General features: G+C 39.9%; 1 protein-coding gene across 2 annotated transcripts; it reads right to left on the bottom strand.

The window, feature by feature from the left end:
* Positions 1-3,899: 3,899 nt before the first annotated feature.
* Positions 3,900-17,136, bottom strand: NKAPD1 (NKAP domain containing 1). Of its 2 annotated transcripts, none has more exons than XM_063436731.1 (7): positions 17,010-17,136; positions 12,673-12,749; positions 11,590-11,690; positions 10,217-10,270; positions 9,868-10,020; positions 7,150-7,203; positions 3,900-5,185 (listed from the first exon to the last, which is right to left on the bottom strand). In XM_063436731.1, exons 2-7 carry the CDS (start codon positions 12,739-12,741, stop codon positions 4,684-4,686), a joined length of 933 nt encoding a protein of 310 aa, XP_063292801.1. In that variant the 5' UTR covers positions 12,742-12,749; positions 17,010-17,136; the 3' UTR covers positions 3,900-4,683. The 2 variants fall into 2 exon arrangements, with proteins under 2 accessions (XP_063292801.1, XP_063292802.1); XM_063436732.1 differs by having other exon boundaries at positions 17,014-17,136.
* Between the last annotated feature and the right edge of the window lie 60 nt (positions 17,137-17,196).

The raw sequence follows: 17,196 nt of genomic DNA, 5'->3' as shown, positions 1-17,196 counted from the left end.
CTAGATCATAGATTATTTTTCCTGGTAATTACATCAGGAGTTTATTTTGGGTGTTTAGTCCTCCCACTGTCAAAGAGCAAAATCGGAAAAACAAAAACAGAACGTTGTTGTTGTTGGTGGTGGTGGTAGCACTGCTACTAGTTAGACAAAGGCAGGATTTACATCCCCCTGTACGTGTTGTCACATAACCAGAAACAATAAGGAAAATGGATGAATATTTGTTGCCTTGTGAATACGGCGCATGGAAAAGGATTTTTTTTTTGTTAATGTGTCTATATTTAAAGCCAGCAATAATGGACATATAGGCATTTAAATGTCTTCTTTGCTCTCCCCTTTCAGACTGCACAAGTATTGAGAAAGGACCCTGTTTAACCAATCACCATTTAGATACAATAAACACTTGTTGATTTTAGCAAACGGACCTCTGAGCGCCCATGTTTCAGTTATGGCTGACTGTATTTTACTGTTTGTGGTGCACTCAGACAGCAAGGTTTGGCTATATAGAATTAAAAGGGAATGCCATCACATCATCTATGGGATATATATATATATATATCTTACCAGATCCAATGTGTTCACTAAACACCAGCTTCAAAGCTCACAAAATGGAATAAAGATATGTTTTGATAGTGGAGGTTTAGTTAAAGTATATGATCATACATTGAATAAGCTTGCCACAACGTCAAAGTACCCAAATCACAAAGAAATCCAATCTGAAGATTTATATAAAGTCATTTGTAAAATGTTCGAGTATTTGCAATTATTGTTTCAAAATACTCCACATTCACACTAACACTAGCAGGTTTATTGGCTAAAGAGAGAAGTCAAAGTGAATTTCAAATTTAAGGTCAAACTAATCAAACTGGAAGAAATTCTCTTAAGTCCGCTATGCTTTCAGTTAGGCTACCCTGGCCTTACAGGGACATATATCACTTGACGTAAAAAAAAACTTAATTTATTAAATACTTAGGTCCAGCAAGAAAACACAATTATCTGTGTCTAAATTTGTCGGGTTATTTTTGAGCATGTAATGCTACAGTTTGTGGTAGCACCATCCACACAAAGGTACAAAGTACCGAATAAAAGATTTTGTAGCATCCCCAGTGATGTGGTTTACTTATTGAAATACCCAGGTGGCCTCGCCTACGTAGGAGAAAGAACTTAAAAAATAAGTAAAAGACACTGTAAAGATAATTCGGACTGGGCTATAACGTTTGCCTGTTCCATCACATTTTAGGGAACAAAGACACAATATTTCCCAATTTAAATTTAAAATGATAGAATCTATACCAGAAATGAGGCAGCGATGGGATGTAAAGGTTAAAGAGAAGTGTAGCTTTTAGTATTAGGGAATTGGATTCCTGATATCTTAAAGACTTGAATCATGAATAGGATCGAACAGCTTTCATTTTAATTATATTTCTCTTTAATATGATTCTCTTTCTGTTTTTAGATTTGGAAGGGCTGTGTACATTTTTTTACCAAACAAAAACATCACCTCTGGATTTCACTTCTTCACTTGGGAATCCATGTCACTTTTGCATGTATTTTTTTTAAGTAGCATCTAAAAAAAGTCATTTCACTTTAAGAATCTTTCTATGATATTGTTTACATATTATTTTGTATATACTTTTTCATTTTGTTTTTTCTTTTATTTAATGTTTCATTTTTTTAATTTTGCATAATATTGAAAATAATATTTTTATTCCATTTACAAAGCTAATTTTGTATACCTTTTACTTGTTCAGTTTGGGTTATTCAATAACTGAATACTATAAGCTTTACACTTCGACACTGTGCAAATTCACACTTTGTGGTATTTTTCCCCCTACTACTATTTAATGTATTTATTTATTTTAGTGTGGGCTATTTGCTTACAATTAAAAGCTAGTTTTGCACTTTATATTAGAGCATAATATTACAGCACATTATTGCATCCTAGCAATTGATGTCACACTTGTCATTTACATACTTTTTTATAAGATTTACAATTTTCTATCTGTGCTGGTATGCCTAAAATAATGTACTACTATATGATATAAATTCTCTGTTTGGGATGTGTTCTCTTCTCACTTATTTGCCCTAATATACACCCTGTTTCAGCCTCTTCTTGCCTTGGAGTTACACCACTTTTGTCCAGCTGTACCCGAGTTTGGATCCTTATTTGTAAATATGTGTGCATTCCCCTCGTTGGCTTATAAATACACTATAAACTTGGTCAGATTGCATTATTCGGCACGCCTATCAGCTAGGGGAGTTTCTTCAGCCTTCCCCGCTCTTACCCACCCATTTCATTCTCAGACACGTCCACTAATTAAAGAAACATGGCATCATTGTGTAGCAGCAGTAGAGACAAACCCAACACGGGAGCCATCTCTGCAAGATCACACTGATCAGACTCCCTCTCTACTCCTGTCCTGTCAGGATGCTGCAAGATGAAGAGATCTTCCAACTGAAAATGTATAAATCTGCCAGATAAGCCCTATGCAATTTTCCAGTATTCCTAGGGATAGGACACAGATTGGTTAGATCAGTGTCCCCTCTGGAAGGCGTGGAAAACGTAAGAAAAAAGAAGTAGGTAAATATGAAACAAAATAATTATTTACCTGCATTTTGCAGCCTGCGCAGTGAGGCAGGTACCTCAATCAAAGCTAAAGTTTTAAATGTGTCCCTTTAAGTTTGAAATTCACTTTGAATTCTAGATTTAGTGAATAACCCTGCATGGCTTAGCCTGGGAGAGGAGACACCCTGAGAAATCAGTAGACTTCATTCGCAAACTCAATATTTTCTAAATCCATTTCCATAAATTAAACACCACAAAATGAGGAAACAATTGATCTTTGTTAGAAATTATACAAACATAGGGGATGGTATAGTACATTTACATTTGGTAAATATACATTAAGCCCAAGCAATTTGTGAATAATTAATATAGTGTGGGTCTACCGTGGCTCAGTGTAATCATATTTATTTTTCCTTACAGCGTTATTAAGTTGTCCTTTCTTGTATTACTTTAACCCACATTACACCCATCTTCTAAACCAACTTTATTTTTCATATTAGGAATTCTTCTCGCACAGTTTTATCAGGTTTGTTCCTTTTGCTAGTTTCTCCCAATTACTGGCAGACTAGGCACCTCTCATGATCACAGAATAATTATTATCGGAATGCAATGACTTCATTACTTTTAGCTTTTTTTTTTTCCTATTTTGTTCCTTTTTTTCCCCTTCTCTAATTCCTTCACTGTTGTGAATCTTGCTCTATCTTTAGGTTTTGTTTCAAATACAATGGGTTACAGGGTTTATTTAGATATCTTCTTTCTGTATTTGTTTACAAGTATTTATGGAATGAAGCTTTTTATTTTCGTTCATAATTTCTGATGTTGAGTGACATGACACCATATGGTGCTTGGCCAAATGCTTATGCAAATTTATAAAACTTTTAACTTTTTATTACTATATTCCTATACATTACTAAGAGCACCGTACCCAATATGGCAAAATGTAGTGTGGTGCAAAGACGCTCTGGGTACCATCCCACAACATGGTAAGAAACAATTTGTAGCAGTTTTGAAAAGATTGGCCTCTTGACAGTCACACACTGATAGTGTGGAAACTACACTTTTGCATTACCAATATCAATTTTGATATATGTTAGATAGAGTGATAAAGTGTCGATTTATCAAGGTGGCTAGAAAGGTGGTGGGCTACGGGAGTCTGACAAATTACTCAGCTGAGCTTGCTCGTGATTAGACTACCTCTTTACAGTCATTCCTTCATAAAGAGAAGCTGAAAGGTTACCTTTACAAACAATCCCCGATAAATAGAAATACAAATATAAGCCAGCTGCTTATATTTAATATTATAATGGATTCCATGCCAATAACATACACTTCAGAGTTACAAAACACGTAATTTGTTTTAATTATTAGGGATTGCCTTAAACCGAATGAAAACACTCATCTTAGAAACGAGAAAAAAAATAACTAAAATGTGGTTTTATTTTGCAGATATGTTAAATGAACATTTCCCTCTTCATTACTTTAAACCAAATACAACTAGGAAGCGCAACAGTTTAATTAAAACACACCTGGTACCCCAATTGACTTTTGGGGTTCCACTATAGCAAGTCCTGTTTCTGTTCTATTGAACACACAGCTGTGCGGGCTAAAATCACTCCATAGCTGCTTACATTTCACTGGCATTTTTATTACTCAGTTGTAGATTTCCCTAACACAGCATATCATCCTTTCTGTTTTAATACTACAAAATGATTCTGATACTGTCTGGCGCATTCAACAATATAGTATCATGTAAAAACTACAACATAGATAAGTGTGCAATTAAACTAAACAAAAAAAAAAAAACACATTCCATAACTTTCTTTATCAAAAACCTCCTGAATGTTATCTTGGGTTGATCATTGTCTTCTAGGATACTGTATGGAAGTGTCTGCGCATGTGTTCATTTTGGGCAGGAATATTGGTTACTTGCTCTGCTGACTAAAAGGTAAACATCAGGTATAAGGTAAATAAGAGGGATGTAAGTATGTTTCTTTCAGATTAAAAAATAAAATACACAACTAAAAATATTGCACATTTGAGACAATTGGAAAGGAATTCTCTATAGTACATATTGAGTAAAGTCCCTCCATGATAAAATCAAAGACCGATGATGCAGTGCCTCAGTCTTCATCCGAGCTATCGGACCCCTCGTCTTTAGCCACTTTCCAGTTTGTCCTCCTGCTTTTCCTCAATTCCATCTCGGTGTCTTTCTTGGGTTTTGATCGGTGGTGGTGTTTCTGGCTTGTTTTTTTATGGCGTCTGCCTTTATGTTCCTCTGTCTCAACATCTTCGGTGCTGCTCATCTCATCACTTGAATCGCTGTCTTGTCCAGATGAAGATGGCTGTTTTCTAGTGGCCTTTTTTCGAGTCTTCTTCTTGCGCTTGGATTTCTTTGGCTTTTCCATGCTGTCCTCTGAACTGTCACTCTCGCTTGAGGTTTCTGTAGGCACCTCCAGTTCCTTCTTTCTCTTCTTTAGCTTTTTGTGAGACCGTTTCTTCTGTTTCTTTTTATGGGTTTTCTTGGATCTTTTACGTTTGTGAGACTCCTGTTCTTTTTTAACTCTGCCTCTTGTCGTTTCCTGGCCGTTTGTTTTCCTCTTGTTGCTTTTTTCTTCTGTGTCACTGTCATAAAGAATAAATAAACACCAAGGTTAGATTGAGGGATTACATGAAGTTCATCTGAAACTAAAGGTCATTTTCCCACCTGGTGAATTTTGGTATATTTGTCGATATTTAAAAAGGACACTTCAGACACTAACACAACATGTATATATTTCATAGTTCCTAGCCTAGATAATTAGCTGTATTTTTGCATGTTCCATGCATCATGTGTTCCACCTCCCCTATTTTAAATTATTTCCTTTTTTGCTGGTTAATATACCAGTGTATGTGATGTTACAGCTTCATTTCTGCTCTTGCCTCCTAAGCAGCAGTGTCCAATAACACATTTGTACGTGTCATCGGGAAGAAATTTCTAAGAAATCTATTTCAGATAACCATTTTCATAATTAGAAATCTGCTAGCAGAACTACAAGTCTCTGAAATCCCAGCTCTGAGGAAGCAGTTTGACAGATTTAGAGGTGATGGACACACAATTATAAATTATCAGGATGTAGGCTACGGATTGTCAGGTTTCTAATATCTGCAAGGGTAGTTAAATAGCTACTGATTGATCTGGACTCTAACCCTTGCAGTGCTAGGTTTAAAGGACCACTATAGTGCCAGGAAGACATACTCGTTTTCCTGGCACTATAGTGCCCTGACGGTGCCCCCACTGGTGTCTTCTCACTGTGATTTTCACAGTGAGAAGCACGCAAGCGCCTCTAGCGGCTGTCAATGAGACAGCCACTAGAGGCTCTGGAGGCTGGATTAACCCTCAGTATAAACATAACAGTTTCTCTGAAACTGCTATGTTTATTAAAAAAAAAAAAAAAAAAGGGTTAATCCTAGAGGGACCAGGCACCCAGACCACTTCATTAAGCTGAAGTGGTCTGGGTGCCTAGAGTGGTCCTTTAAGATTTCCAGCAGTTCAGACTTCAGAGGATCCAGATTAATTTCTTTCTTAACATTTATTTTTTAGGGTTTTATCTATATCATAGATTAAAAATGACATGGGAGTGACCTCCAGACTGGAGAGCCCCTTTCAATTACTTGGCAATAGGAAATCCTTAGTGAATAAAGATGTTAATCACTCAATTACAGAGGGCATGCCAGGACCGGTTTCAGATCACAGGATTTGCATTGGACTACACCCTCAATGGGGTTAAATCTATAATAGATATATAAAACGGAATGCATGGGCAAATAATATAATAATGGAAAATATAGTAGTATTCAGCTGATAAAAAGTCACAGTATTGCCATGCCGAACAAGGAGTATTGGATTCACCATGCAAATACTTTGTTTGCTAAAATATATCTATATATAAAAAAAAAAAAATTACAAATTATTTTTTTTAAAATGCGTGCAAAATAGCAGAGGGAACCCTGCACATATTTAAAATGACAGTAGGTTATAACTGCAACCGCCCTTATGTATAAATTATACATTAAAAAATATTTAAGGGGAGGAGGGGTGTTATGTGTTGCTTTTGGATTTTAGTGAGTGTTAGAATCCGCCCCCCCCCCCCCCCCGCCACCTCCCCTCCCCTCAAAAAAAGACCTCCAACATTTTTATGATTTCGCACCAGATCATCTAGTTAGGAACCTTAACCGATCGTTTACAGCGTCTGAGCAGCAGTTTCAGGTGCATCCATTAGACAACGGTGCCATTTTGGAAATACCTGCTATGCTGCTGAATGTACAGGGTCACAGTAAGAGATGTTACCAGATACAATGGGGAAATCCAGAGTCTGAGATACTGGAAGAGCACTCGGGTGATATCTTTGTACATTCTTCTAATATCACTGCTTGCACAACAGTCAAGGACAATGGTTAAAGGGTTCTGGCCCGATGTGTTTGCCAGTATATACAAGAAATCCCAAAGATCAAATCCATGCATGCAGAACGGAAGTAAAACACATATTATGATTAGCCGGATGAAAAAAAAAGTGTGAGGAGGCAGAAGATTCATTTTCACCACATACCTGTTTGAATCAAATTCCTCAGGATACAGTTCCTTGTACCCACTGTGCCCCCATCTATAAAAAGATAATTAGAGAAAGACAGATGCCGTCATGTGATTTACAGACTTGTTTTCCCAGGAATTTAGAAATAAGCCAAAAGAAAGGTATTCTCCATGACTGGGTGCAGCTATTTTGAATTTTAGTGTATTTTTTTTAATTTTTTTTTTATTCTTTATTTTTTTCATCTTGACAGAATCAGTAAACGTAACAGTAGCTGAATGACCTGTGCAAAAGTCAGATACAGGGCAATACATCAGAACACATTAGAAAAAGGAACAAAATATAGTGCCCTTGAACATTTCACATAGTACACAAGTAGGTACAATTTTGCCGATCGTCAAGGGATTTTCCAATATCTTTGACATTGTTAGATTACCAGACATGCGTCTAAGTATGCAGTGATATCCCCACAAAGCCATAGAACATCATATGTTGTGTGATTGGAATACCAACTGTGTCTAGGCAGAACAAACAGATAACACTTATATTGATCGCCAGCCCCTTGTGTGTATCGGATGTCCAACAACATCAACCAGCCCCTTATCATAGACTGGTCTAGTAACAAGAAAGAAAGAGAGAGAAAGAAAAAGGCCGAAAGAGGGTAAAAAGAATAAAGAGGGTGGGACCGTTTGGAGTTTATCGATAAAAGGTGACAAGCACCAGTTAGTGCTATGCAGGGGGACTAGGCGGTTAGACAATGTATTTAATCATGTATTTGCCATGAATATTTGATTGGTTTGATACTCAAACTGAACCCCTTTAACAAGCCTTGACAAAACTTAAATTTCAAAGCAAAACATTAATAAGCAGAACTAAAAACACATCTAACACCAACCAAGCTTCTGAGACTTACATTGGGACACATAGCAAGTACTAAGAAGAACTGCAACAGAAGACACAGGCGCTAGCTCAGTGTTTCACCTGGGACTGGATAGGCAGTTAACCACAATTTTCTTGTGCCTTTATGGAATGCGGGAGTTTCATTTACCTCGCCCATGTGCTCATGCTCTGGTTTGTACAAACAAACTGGAAATAGGAGGACTTGTTGCAGATACGCCGATGACGTGTTTATGACTCTCTATCACAACACCTCTACTGCCCCTGCTCATACTACACTAATGCATTTATCTGGTTTAGTGAGAGATGCATTGATCTAGCATATATAATTAATTTTATTTTGTATGCAATCTTTTGTATGCAATCCAAAATTTTGTTAAATACCAATTCTCTTTCAGTGAAATTCCAACACAGTCAAAAGGCGTATTTTTTTTAAATGTATTTTTATATGTTTATTCTCAATGTACAGTAATTAGAGAAGGATGGCTGATTACAAGATGGGACTTGCTTTTCAGCAATTCCAAAAGAGTATGACTCAAATGTTCATCCCGCTATTAAACATTATATAAAATAGTGTGTTCTCTTCTTTCTTAGTTTATGAATATATTAAGATTATATAATTAATGCCTTCTTCTTCTTTTGAGTGCATAATGTGAATAATTTTTTTTTTCTTTTAAACAAGTGCTTGTTGAATAAGACATTCATTTGACTTGGGTACAAGCTCTGGTTCACTATTTGGGATACCATGAGATTTGTTTCCCTGACCTCCCAGTTCTATTCTCCTCTTAAAAACTCTAGCAGTGCTTACTCTCTGCCAAGAACCCTCTGGTTAATCACTGTGTGGTCAAATTGAGTTTGTGATTGTGAAGGACTTCCCTGGTACCCTGTTACCCTGGTATTTGCTGGAATATTATTTAGCAAACTTTGAAATGTGGAGAAATGAAAAATAATTTGCAAGTTTAATGCCCAAACCCCCCCTCCCCCCCCCAAAAAAAAAAAATAGCAAAATGATCTAGTTCAAAAATAAATGTTTCCAGGTGTCTTAAATCTGGTCAATTCTTTACAATTCCTAGTATAGTGCATAAACCCTAAGATGAGATCAAATTGTGGTGGGCATCAAAATGGGTCTTTGCCTAGGTTGATATAAATCGTTACACCACCCTGACTTTTGGAATGCTTCCTAAATGTCTATAGGTAGAATAGATATCTATTGGAGAAATAGAAATCTAAATCTACAGAGTTCCAGCCAAATCACTTGACCACGGAAACAATTAAGCCTTAATCACGACATGGCTGTAAATCTTCTCTTTTCTCTTCACTAGCCTATCGATATGACATGATCTAAGCATGTTCATTACAATATACATTCCACATGCAACAGTTATGCAAACGTTGAATAACTATGCATGGTATGCTTATACTTTGCTTGTAAGTGCTGAAATTTTTTACCAATGTCTTCTTTTTAATTGTATGTTATAGGCAGGAACTAATGGATACATGGCTCCAGAAAGGATAAATATTCTATCTTTATGAAATGCTATTTTTACATGGAGGAATGACAGTGCCATTTTGAGCTGTCCCTCCTCCCCTACCAATACTCATAGAGAGGGTATGTTTCTTTATCAGCACAGAATATGGAAACTATTTATCAGATCGAAAAAAAAAAAATTATATATCTATATCTATATCGGCATATGAATGGTAGGATTGAAATCAGGAAGATCTGATTTAATCCTTGACCTTAGATAGATCTGGTGACATCACTAAATTATTGCACACCCCTCTGGATACCATACCTGCGTTATCACTGACTATTAAGTTATTAAAAAGCAGTAAACGCACCTGTCAGGTAAGCTGGCCTCACACTCGTAGAACTTCTTGTTCAAAGCCCGGATACTCAGGGCACCCTGTCTCAGCATCACTGCCGATGCCGCTCCTGTTTTTTCAGCTTGTTTACTTCCATCAGCATCAAAACCATCGGATCTCATGCGGCTTCTGCAAGATGTTAGTTATAGCGTCAGTAAAGTTAAATCAAGGCCTTAAACATGGAGGATAGACAAATAGAAAGTGAGACAGACAGAAAAAAAAAATGAGTGTACGGATGTGACGAAACATTAAAAAAAAAAAAAAAAACGAAAACAACAAGTTATATGGCCTTTCCACTGGCAGCAACTGTGTTCAACAAACTTACTTGTCATTATCAAATTCTTCGGGATATAACTCCTTGTAGCCATTGTGATCCCACCTAGATGAAAGGAAGATCGTGACACACAACAACTAGGAGAGTATGGGAAGATAAAACGTCATACACTGAGGAATCTAAATGAAAGGTAAAGAACAAAATGTAAACGAAGATGGTAAAGCAAGTAAATAGAGAAAAGGCATTCCCTGCAAAGGTTACCACAATCGGGAAATTTTAAATATGAATGGTTTGGAGAGGCTGAAAGGAAATAAAGCAACAGAACAAGTAAATCCCACATCAAATGGAAATTTTAACACATGGATTTTTTCTAAAACGTTTTGTCTAAATAAAAAAAAACTCTTTGGCAGACTAAGAGAATGAAGTATTCGTGGAACAGAATAATTACATAAATCTTTGCCATAAATACGGTCAATGCTAATGGCACATAAAGCACTAGGTTTAACGTATCTTCCCACAAAAAGTATCAGAGTACATTTTTCCAGGTGTGGAATAACCATGAAGTATTCTAACATTCATTATGTAACAATATTTAAACAAACATCCAAATTCACAGCTAAAAGGTACAGGTAATGCAGTATAATCCATTATTAACTTCATGCACAGAAAAATATAACACTATTTGTTAAAATAAGTTCATCTAAGTCAGTGGTTCCTAAACCAATCCTCATAGCCCACCAACAATCCAGGACTAATGTATTCATGTATGTCCCTTTATTATTCCAATGGAGATACTGACAAAACCTGGACTGTTAGTGGGTCGCGAGGACTGGTTTGGGAACAAATGCTCTAAATGGTTAAATTCCTATAAAACGTTTCTATTCCTTTCCTACTCTTTCTAGACTATCCTTACCCTCTCTAAGTTAAATGAAAATTAATAGGAAATAAATCCTACAAAATACAGCTGTAAACTGACTGACAGAGCTCTGTATTTGATATTTTTACATTTAGAATAATTAATAAATGGAATGCAAATCATTGATGGTGGCATTAAATTAGAATACAAAAAGAGAAGTCCTGCGCTCACTCCCATCACTACTGGGCCGGCAGCAAGGACCACAGTACACATCAGCCCCAATATATAGTAAAAACTAAAAAAAAAAAAAGAAAAAGTTACCTGCGCTGTCTCCTTAATCCCTATGTATATTTAGACAAATGGGGGTCATTTAGTTGCTCCAAAGGCCATTGGAGGGAATGCCCGCCTGCCAACGTCAAGGCAGACCCCCCTAAGTGGGTCCTAACACTGACCCTTTCAGCCTGCTTCCTTGAGCCTCTGGCAAAGATATCTCTCATGAGACAGAGAGGGGTATTTTTTATATACACCCCTAGATACTTTTTAACACTTATTAAATTAGAATACCAACCGGTTTGGCTCTGGTGAGGTTCTTCTCCGCTTTGTACCATAATCATCTTGTGCCTGCTTCTCCATTTCTCGAATTTTCCACATTTCCGATTCTTCTTGAATCTATCAAAAGATGTCACAGCAGATAGTAAGGACAAGAAATAGTAAGGAGCTCACGCGGGATGCAGATTTAATGGTCTTATTCTTTGCAACTCCCTCTTTAATTCCCTTTATACAAATAATCTTTATTTTAATTTTAGAAAAAAAAAAAATTAATGTTAGACATGCAACGTAAGATTTAAATAAAACAGAACTTATAATAAAACAAACAACCTTTTAAAAATAAAAAGATTACAAAAATCAGATATGCAGCCTAGCTCAAAACATACTTTATTTTTAAATCGTACGGCGAACTCATAAAAATCAAATTATACATTATTTTTTTAATCCTAAATTAACACCAACATCAAAATAAATTTAAAAAGTGACTGATTCAGTCAAGTTTCATAGTATATATATCTGGGGTGTGGGACTTCTTATCTCAATCTCTGTTAACAGCCTGCAGCAGCTTAATGTGAATGATTAACGTTCAATAAACAGAGCTGGAGATGATAACTTCTAAAGTAATATTTTTACTTACTAAGCTTTAAATAGAGTATATAAATTTTCTAAAGATTTATACTTGTATTTACCTTTGCACTTACTATCATCGTTCCAGCCTTCTCAAAGAGGGTGGCATGGTCCCTAACCATACTCTGCTGTTCTACTGAGCCAATTCATAGGCTCCAGGCTTAAACCAGAAACTATAATTTACATAAGGAAACCCTAAACCACTCTTCAAAGGAAAAAGGGGAAGGTCGTCAAAACTGGCCTACTGGCCAATATTCCCAGAGCTAGGTTATAGCTCTGGAACATGTGAGTGCCCTATTATTTTGTGTATTATATTTGTGTACACAAGGGTACTACACTATTTTCTGTTATTTATATTTATTTTAAAGGTATATACACAACACTGGACTGCTCAAGAAGAGAGGTGAGAGGTGTGACTCGGGCTGCATAAACAGTGCTGTTCTCTGCACATTCCCCCCATCTTAAGAAATATTACCTTGTTGTGGGCATCAGTATGGCGGATGACATTTCGAAGAAGAACTTTTCCAAGAGGAACACGAGACATCTTATTGCCTGCAAAAAGAAAACTCAAATAAATGCGATTGACACAAAATTGTCCATGAAGCAGTTTATAACTATAGAATTGTAAACTTAAGTTTATTATTTCTTTGGTTACAAATCATATAAAAAATGAAAAAATTATGGTCTAAAGCATTAGTAAACATTTTTATGAATAAAATAAAATAATTTTTTACAGAATTTAGGAGGTATGTAGAAATTTGCAGCAGTGCATGGTGCCTGGTTTTGGGGAGGGTTGGTGTCTATCTCTATCAAGCTTTAATCTGACAGCACCTGTTGTATTTTTAAAGGACCACTCTAGTGCCAGGAAAACATACTCGTTTTCCTGGCACTAGAGTGCCCTGAGGGTGCCCCCACCCTCAGGGACCCACTCCCGCCCGGCTCTGGAAAGGGGAAAGGGGTTAAATCTTACCTTTTTCCAGCGCTGGGCGGAGAGATCTCCTCCTGCTCTCCTCCTCCGATCCTCCTCTTCTCCTCCCCGTCGGCTGAATGCGCACGCGCAGCAAGAGCTGCGCGCGCATTCAGCCGGTCACATAGGAAAGCATTCATAATGCTTTCCTATGGACGCTTGCATGCTCTCACTGTGATTTTCACAGTGAGAATCACGCAAGCGCCTCTAGCGGCTGTCAATGAGACAGCCACTAGAGGACATAGGGGGAAGGCTTAACCCATTCATAAACATAGCAGTTTCTCTGAAACTGCTATGTTTATGAAAAAATGGGTTAACCCTAGAAGGACCTGGCACCCAGACCACTTCATTAAGCTGAAGTGATCTGGGTGCCTAGAGTGGTCCTTTAATGTCGCTCCTGTTGGCCACAGATGGCAATCATGGACTTTTGTTAAACTCCAGTGGGAGTTCACAACTACCTCACCAGGGCTGAATTTTCACTTGCCAATGGCTAACAGGTGAGCGGGAATTCTGACCCCTAAATTAAATACATACAGTATGTTCACATCATCAAAACAAAAATTAACAATACGGAAAACATTTTTTAAAAATTTAAGCTGCAAAACCCAGGGTGTATTAATTTGTTGATTCCCTTAAAATCTATCTTAAAAATACAATTTGTTATCTGCAATCTAAAGCAGGCTCTGGAGAACAGTTGTAAAATAAATAAATTGTAGTAGGTGTGGATCATTAAATCTTTGCATAGAGAGAGTTTTCCAGGGCTCCCAAAGCCCAGTCCTACTATAACTACTTTAGTTACACTTCAGCATTATCTGCCCAAAGCTGTACAGCAATGGATGGCAAAGACAGAGGGAAAGTGTTGGACTACCCTGTCCTCCAGAGTTCTCAGTCTATTACTACCAATGACTGGCAGCTATGGATGGATAAAGTAGTTTTGTAACTATTTTATCTGAGTCGCTGCAGACGGATCAGGGTTTGGGAACTGGAGAGAGCTCTTGTTTTTTTTTTCAAACTTCTCAAAAATGTTTTGGCAAAAGAACATCTGACATGGTTTCAAAACTCAATGCACCATAATCAATGCAACAACTTGTAATATTTAGAGTGACCCATTTTTTTGTCTGCCTCACCCGTATTTGTGCATATAATTCCTGAAATGTAAAGATTCAATTTTCAGTTTTGAATAGTTCCAAATATGAGGTTTTCAGATTATACACCCAACCTATTTGTAGCTGCGCAAGGCTTTCTTGTTTTCTTCCGATTTGTATTTATATTAGTTATTGGCTGCCAGGTATGCTATATCTGCTATTTACAGTCCAAGATTGTTTAGTTGTTAAAATTGTGAGTCAGTAGGATGAATAATGTATGCGTAAAAGGGCAGTCCAGGCTGCCATAACCATTACAACACACCATGGTAGTTATGGTGCCACAGTACCAACAGTTAGTAGTCAAACACTTTGTTAGCCCCACCATATGCTGCAGTACGTTCAGTGTAGTCTATGCATCATCACCTTTGCAATTATGTAATGTTCTAATGGTGGTTAAAGTGACCCTATAAAAGGAATATTTGTGGAGGAACTAATGCACTCGCAGAGCTAGCCGCGCATGCGCATATGCCCACCCTACACGGAGAAGGCAGCGCGCCAACCCATGACGAGGGAGATTGGCGTTGGAATCAGGTGAGTACACAATGGGATTTTAACCCTTTCGATGTTGTGGGGCACATGGGAGCAGGTAGCCACTAACACCTAAATGGCAAAGAATTTAGCAATGAGACAGTAGGGGAATAATCTATACACCAAAACTGCTTCATTAAGCTAGAGTTGTTTTGGTTCTTAGAGTATCGCTTTCGTGGCAAAACCTACAAAATAAATATTACACTTTGCATCTCCAATTGGGGTATCTGACAGCTATTCCCATGCTGCTCAGATAAAGAGGGGTGGCAAATAGCTAACCCCACTTGTTAAAGCATCATGGGAGTTGTAGTTATAGTTAGATTTTACTTTTTTCAGATTTTTCCTGCCCTGAGGTAATGCTAAGAAATCACTTCAGCTCAGTGATGGCACCTGCCAGCCTCTATGGACCAGCAATCCCATAATGCTAAACCAACCCCATAACCTCCTAAGGGTTACTTTTCCAATAAACACAGATTAATTACCAGAATATAAACACTACAATCAATAGTCAAAGATCCATGTGACAGCCACAATGTGTCCCACTGGGTATCCCCTGGGTTACACAGGTTTATTGTTATATAATTATATCAGAGAGCCACAGGTCAGACCCTCCAGCTGCTGTAGAACTACAACGCCCATCATGCTTTGCCACCCTCAAGCACCATAGGAAATGCAGTGTTATAACAGCTGTCCCCCCTTTATAAAGTAGTCCATGTGTCAAACTCTCAGAGGCCTCGCTCAGCCACCACTCTCTGACCTCCCTCCCTGCCAGCCTCCACTCTCTGACAGCCTCCACTCTCTGACAGCCTCCACTCTCTGACAGCCTCCACTCTCTGACAGCCTCCACTCTCTGACAGCCTCCACTCTCTGACAGCCTCCACTCTCTGACCTCCCTCCCTGCCAGCCAGACTCCACTCTCTGACCTCCCTCCCTGCCAGCCTCCACTCTCTGACCTCCCTCCCTGCCAGCCTCCACTCTCTGACCTCCCTGCCAGCCTCCACTCTCTGACCTTCCTGCCAGCCTCCACTCTCTGACCTCCCTCCCTAACAGCCTCCACTCTCTGACCTCCCTCCCTGCCAGCCAGACTCCACTCTCTGACCTCCCTCCCTGCCAGCCAGACTCCACTCTCTGACCTCCCTCCCTGCCAGACTCCACTCTCTGACCTCCCTCCCTGCCAGACTCCACTCTCTGACCTCCCTCCCTGCCAGACTCCACTCTCTGACCTCCCTGCCAGACTCCACTCTCTGACCTCCCTCCCTGCCAGCCAGCCTCCACTCTCTGACCTCCCTCCCTGCCAGCCTCCACTCTCTGACCGACCTCCCTGCCAGCCTCCACTCTCTGACCGACCTCCCTGCCAGCCTCCACTCTCTGACCGACCTCCCTGCCAGCCTCCACTCTCTGACCTCCCTCCCTGCCAGCCTCCACTCTCTGACCTCCCTCCCTGCCAGCCTCCACTCTCTGACCTCCCTCCCTGCCAGCCTCCACTCTCTGACCTCCCTCCCTGCCAGCCTCCACTCTCTGACCTCCCTCCCTGCCTGCCAGACTCCACTCTCTGACCTCCCTCCCTGCCAGACTCCACTCTCTGACCTCCCTCCCTGCCAGACTCCACTCTCTGACCTCCCTCCCTGCCAGACTCCACTCTCTGACCTCCCTCCCTGCCAGACTCCACTCTCTGACCTCCCTGCCAGCCTCCACTCTCTGACCTCCCTCCCTGCCAGCCAGCCTCCACTCTCTGACCTCCCTCCCTGCCAGCCTCCACTCTCTGACCGACCTCCCTGCCAGCCTCCACTCTCTGACCGACCTCCCTGCCAGCCTCCACTCTCTGACCTCCCTCCCTGCCAGCCAGACTCCACTCTCTGACCTCCCTCCCTGCCAGCCAGACTCCACTCTCTGACCTCCCTCCCTGCCAGCCTCCACTCTCTGACCTCCCTCCCTGCCAGCCAGCCTCCACTCTCTGACCTCCCTCCCTGCCAGCCTCCACTCTCTGACCTCCCTCCCTGCCAGCCTCCACTCTCTGACCTCCCTCCCTGCCAGCCTCCACTCTCTGACCTCCCTCCCTGCCAGCCTCCACTCTCTGACCTCCCTCCCTGCCAGCCAGCCTCCACTCTCTGACCTCCCTCCCTGCCAGCCTCCACTCTCTGACCTCCCAGCCTCCATCCATCACTCTCATACCTACAATCCCTGGTGTCACATTAATTATATTCCGCCTTGCTTCCACCAGCAGCGCTCTCCGGGCCGGGCTCTCCTGTCCCCAGCTCCCTCGGCCCAGCCTCCTGCAGAGCCGCCGTTTCCTTTCTACCGGAAATAGACCTGTCAGAGCTGGGCTGGGAGGGCGGAACCATCGGCGCCGGCCGTGTGG

Source organism: Pelobates fuscus, chromosome 11, assembly GCF_036172605.1.
Source record: "Pelobates fuscus isolate aPelFus1 chromosome 11, aPelFus1.pri, whole genome shotgun sequence".
Lineage (NCBI taxonomy): Eukaryota > Metazoa > Chordata > Amphibia > Anura > Pelobatidae > Pelobates > Pelobates fuscus.
The sequence above is the reverse complement of the archived record's forward strand: the minus strand, read 5'-3'. Positions and strand labels throughout refer to the sequence as shown.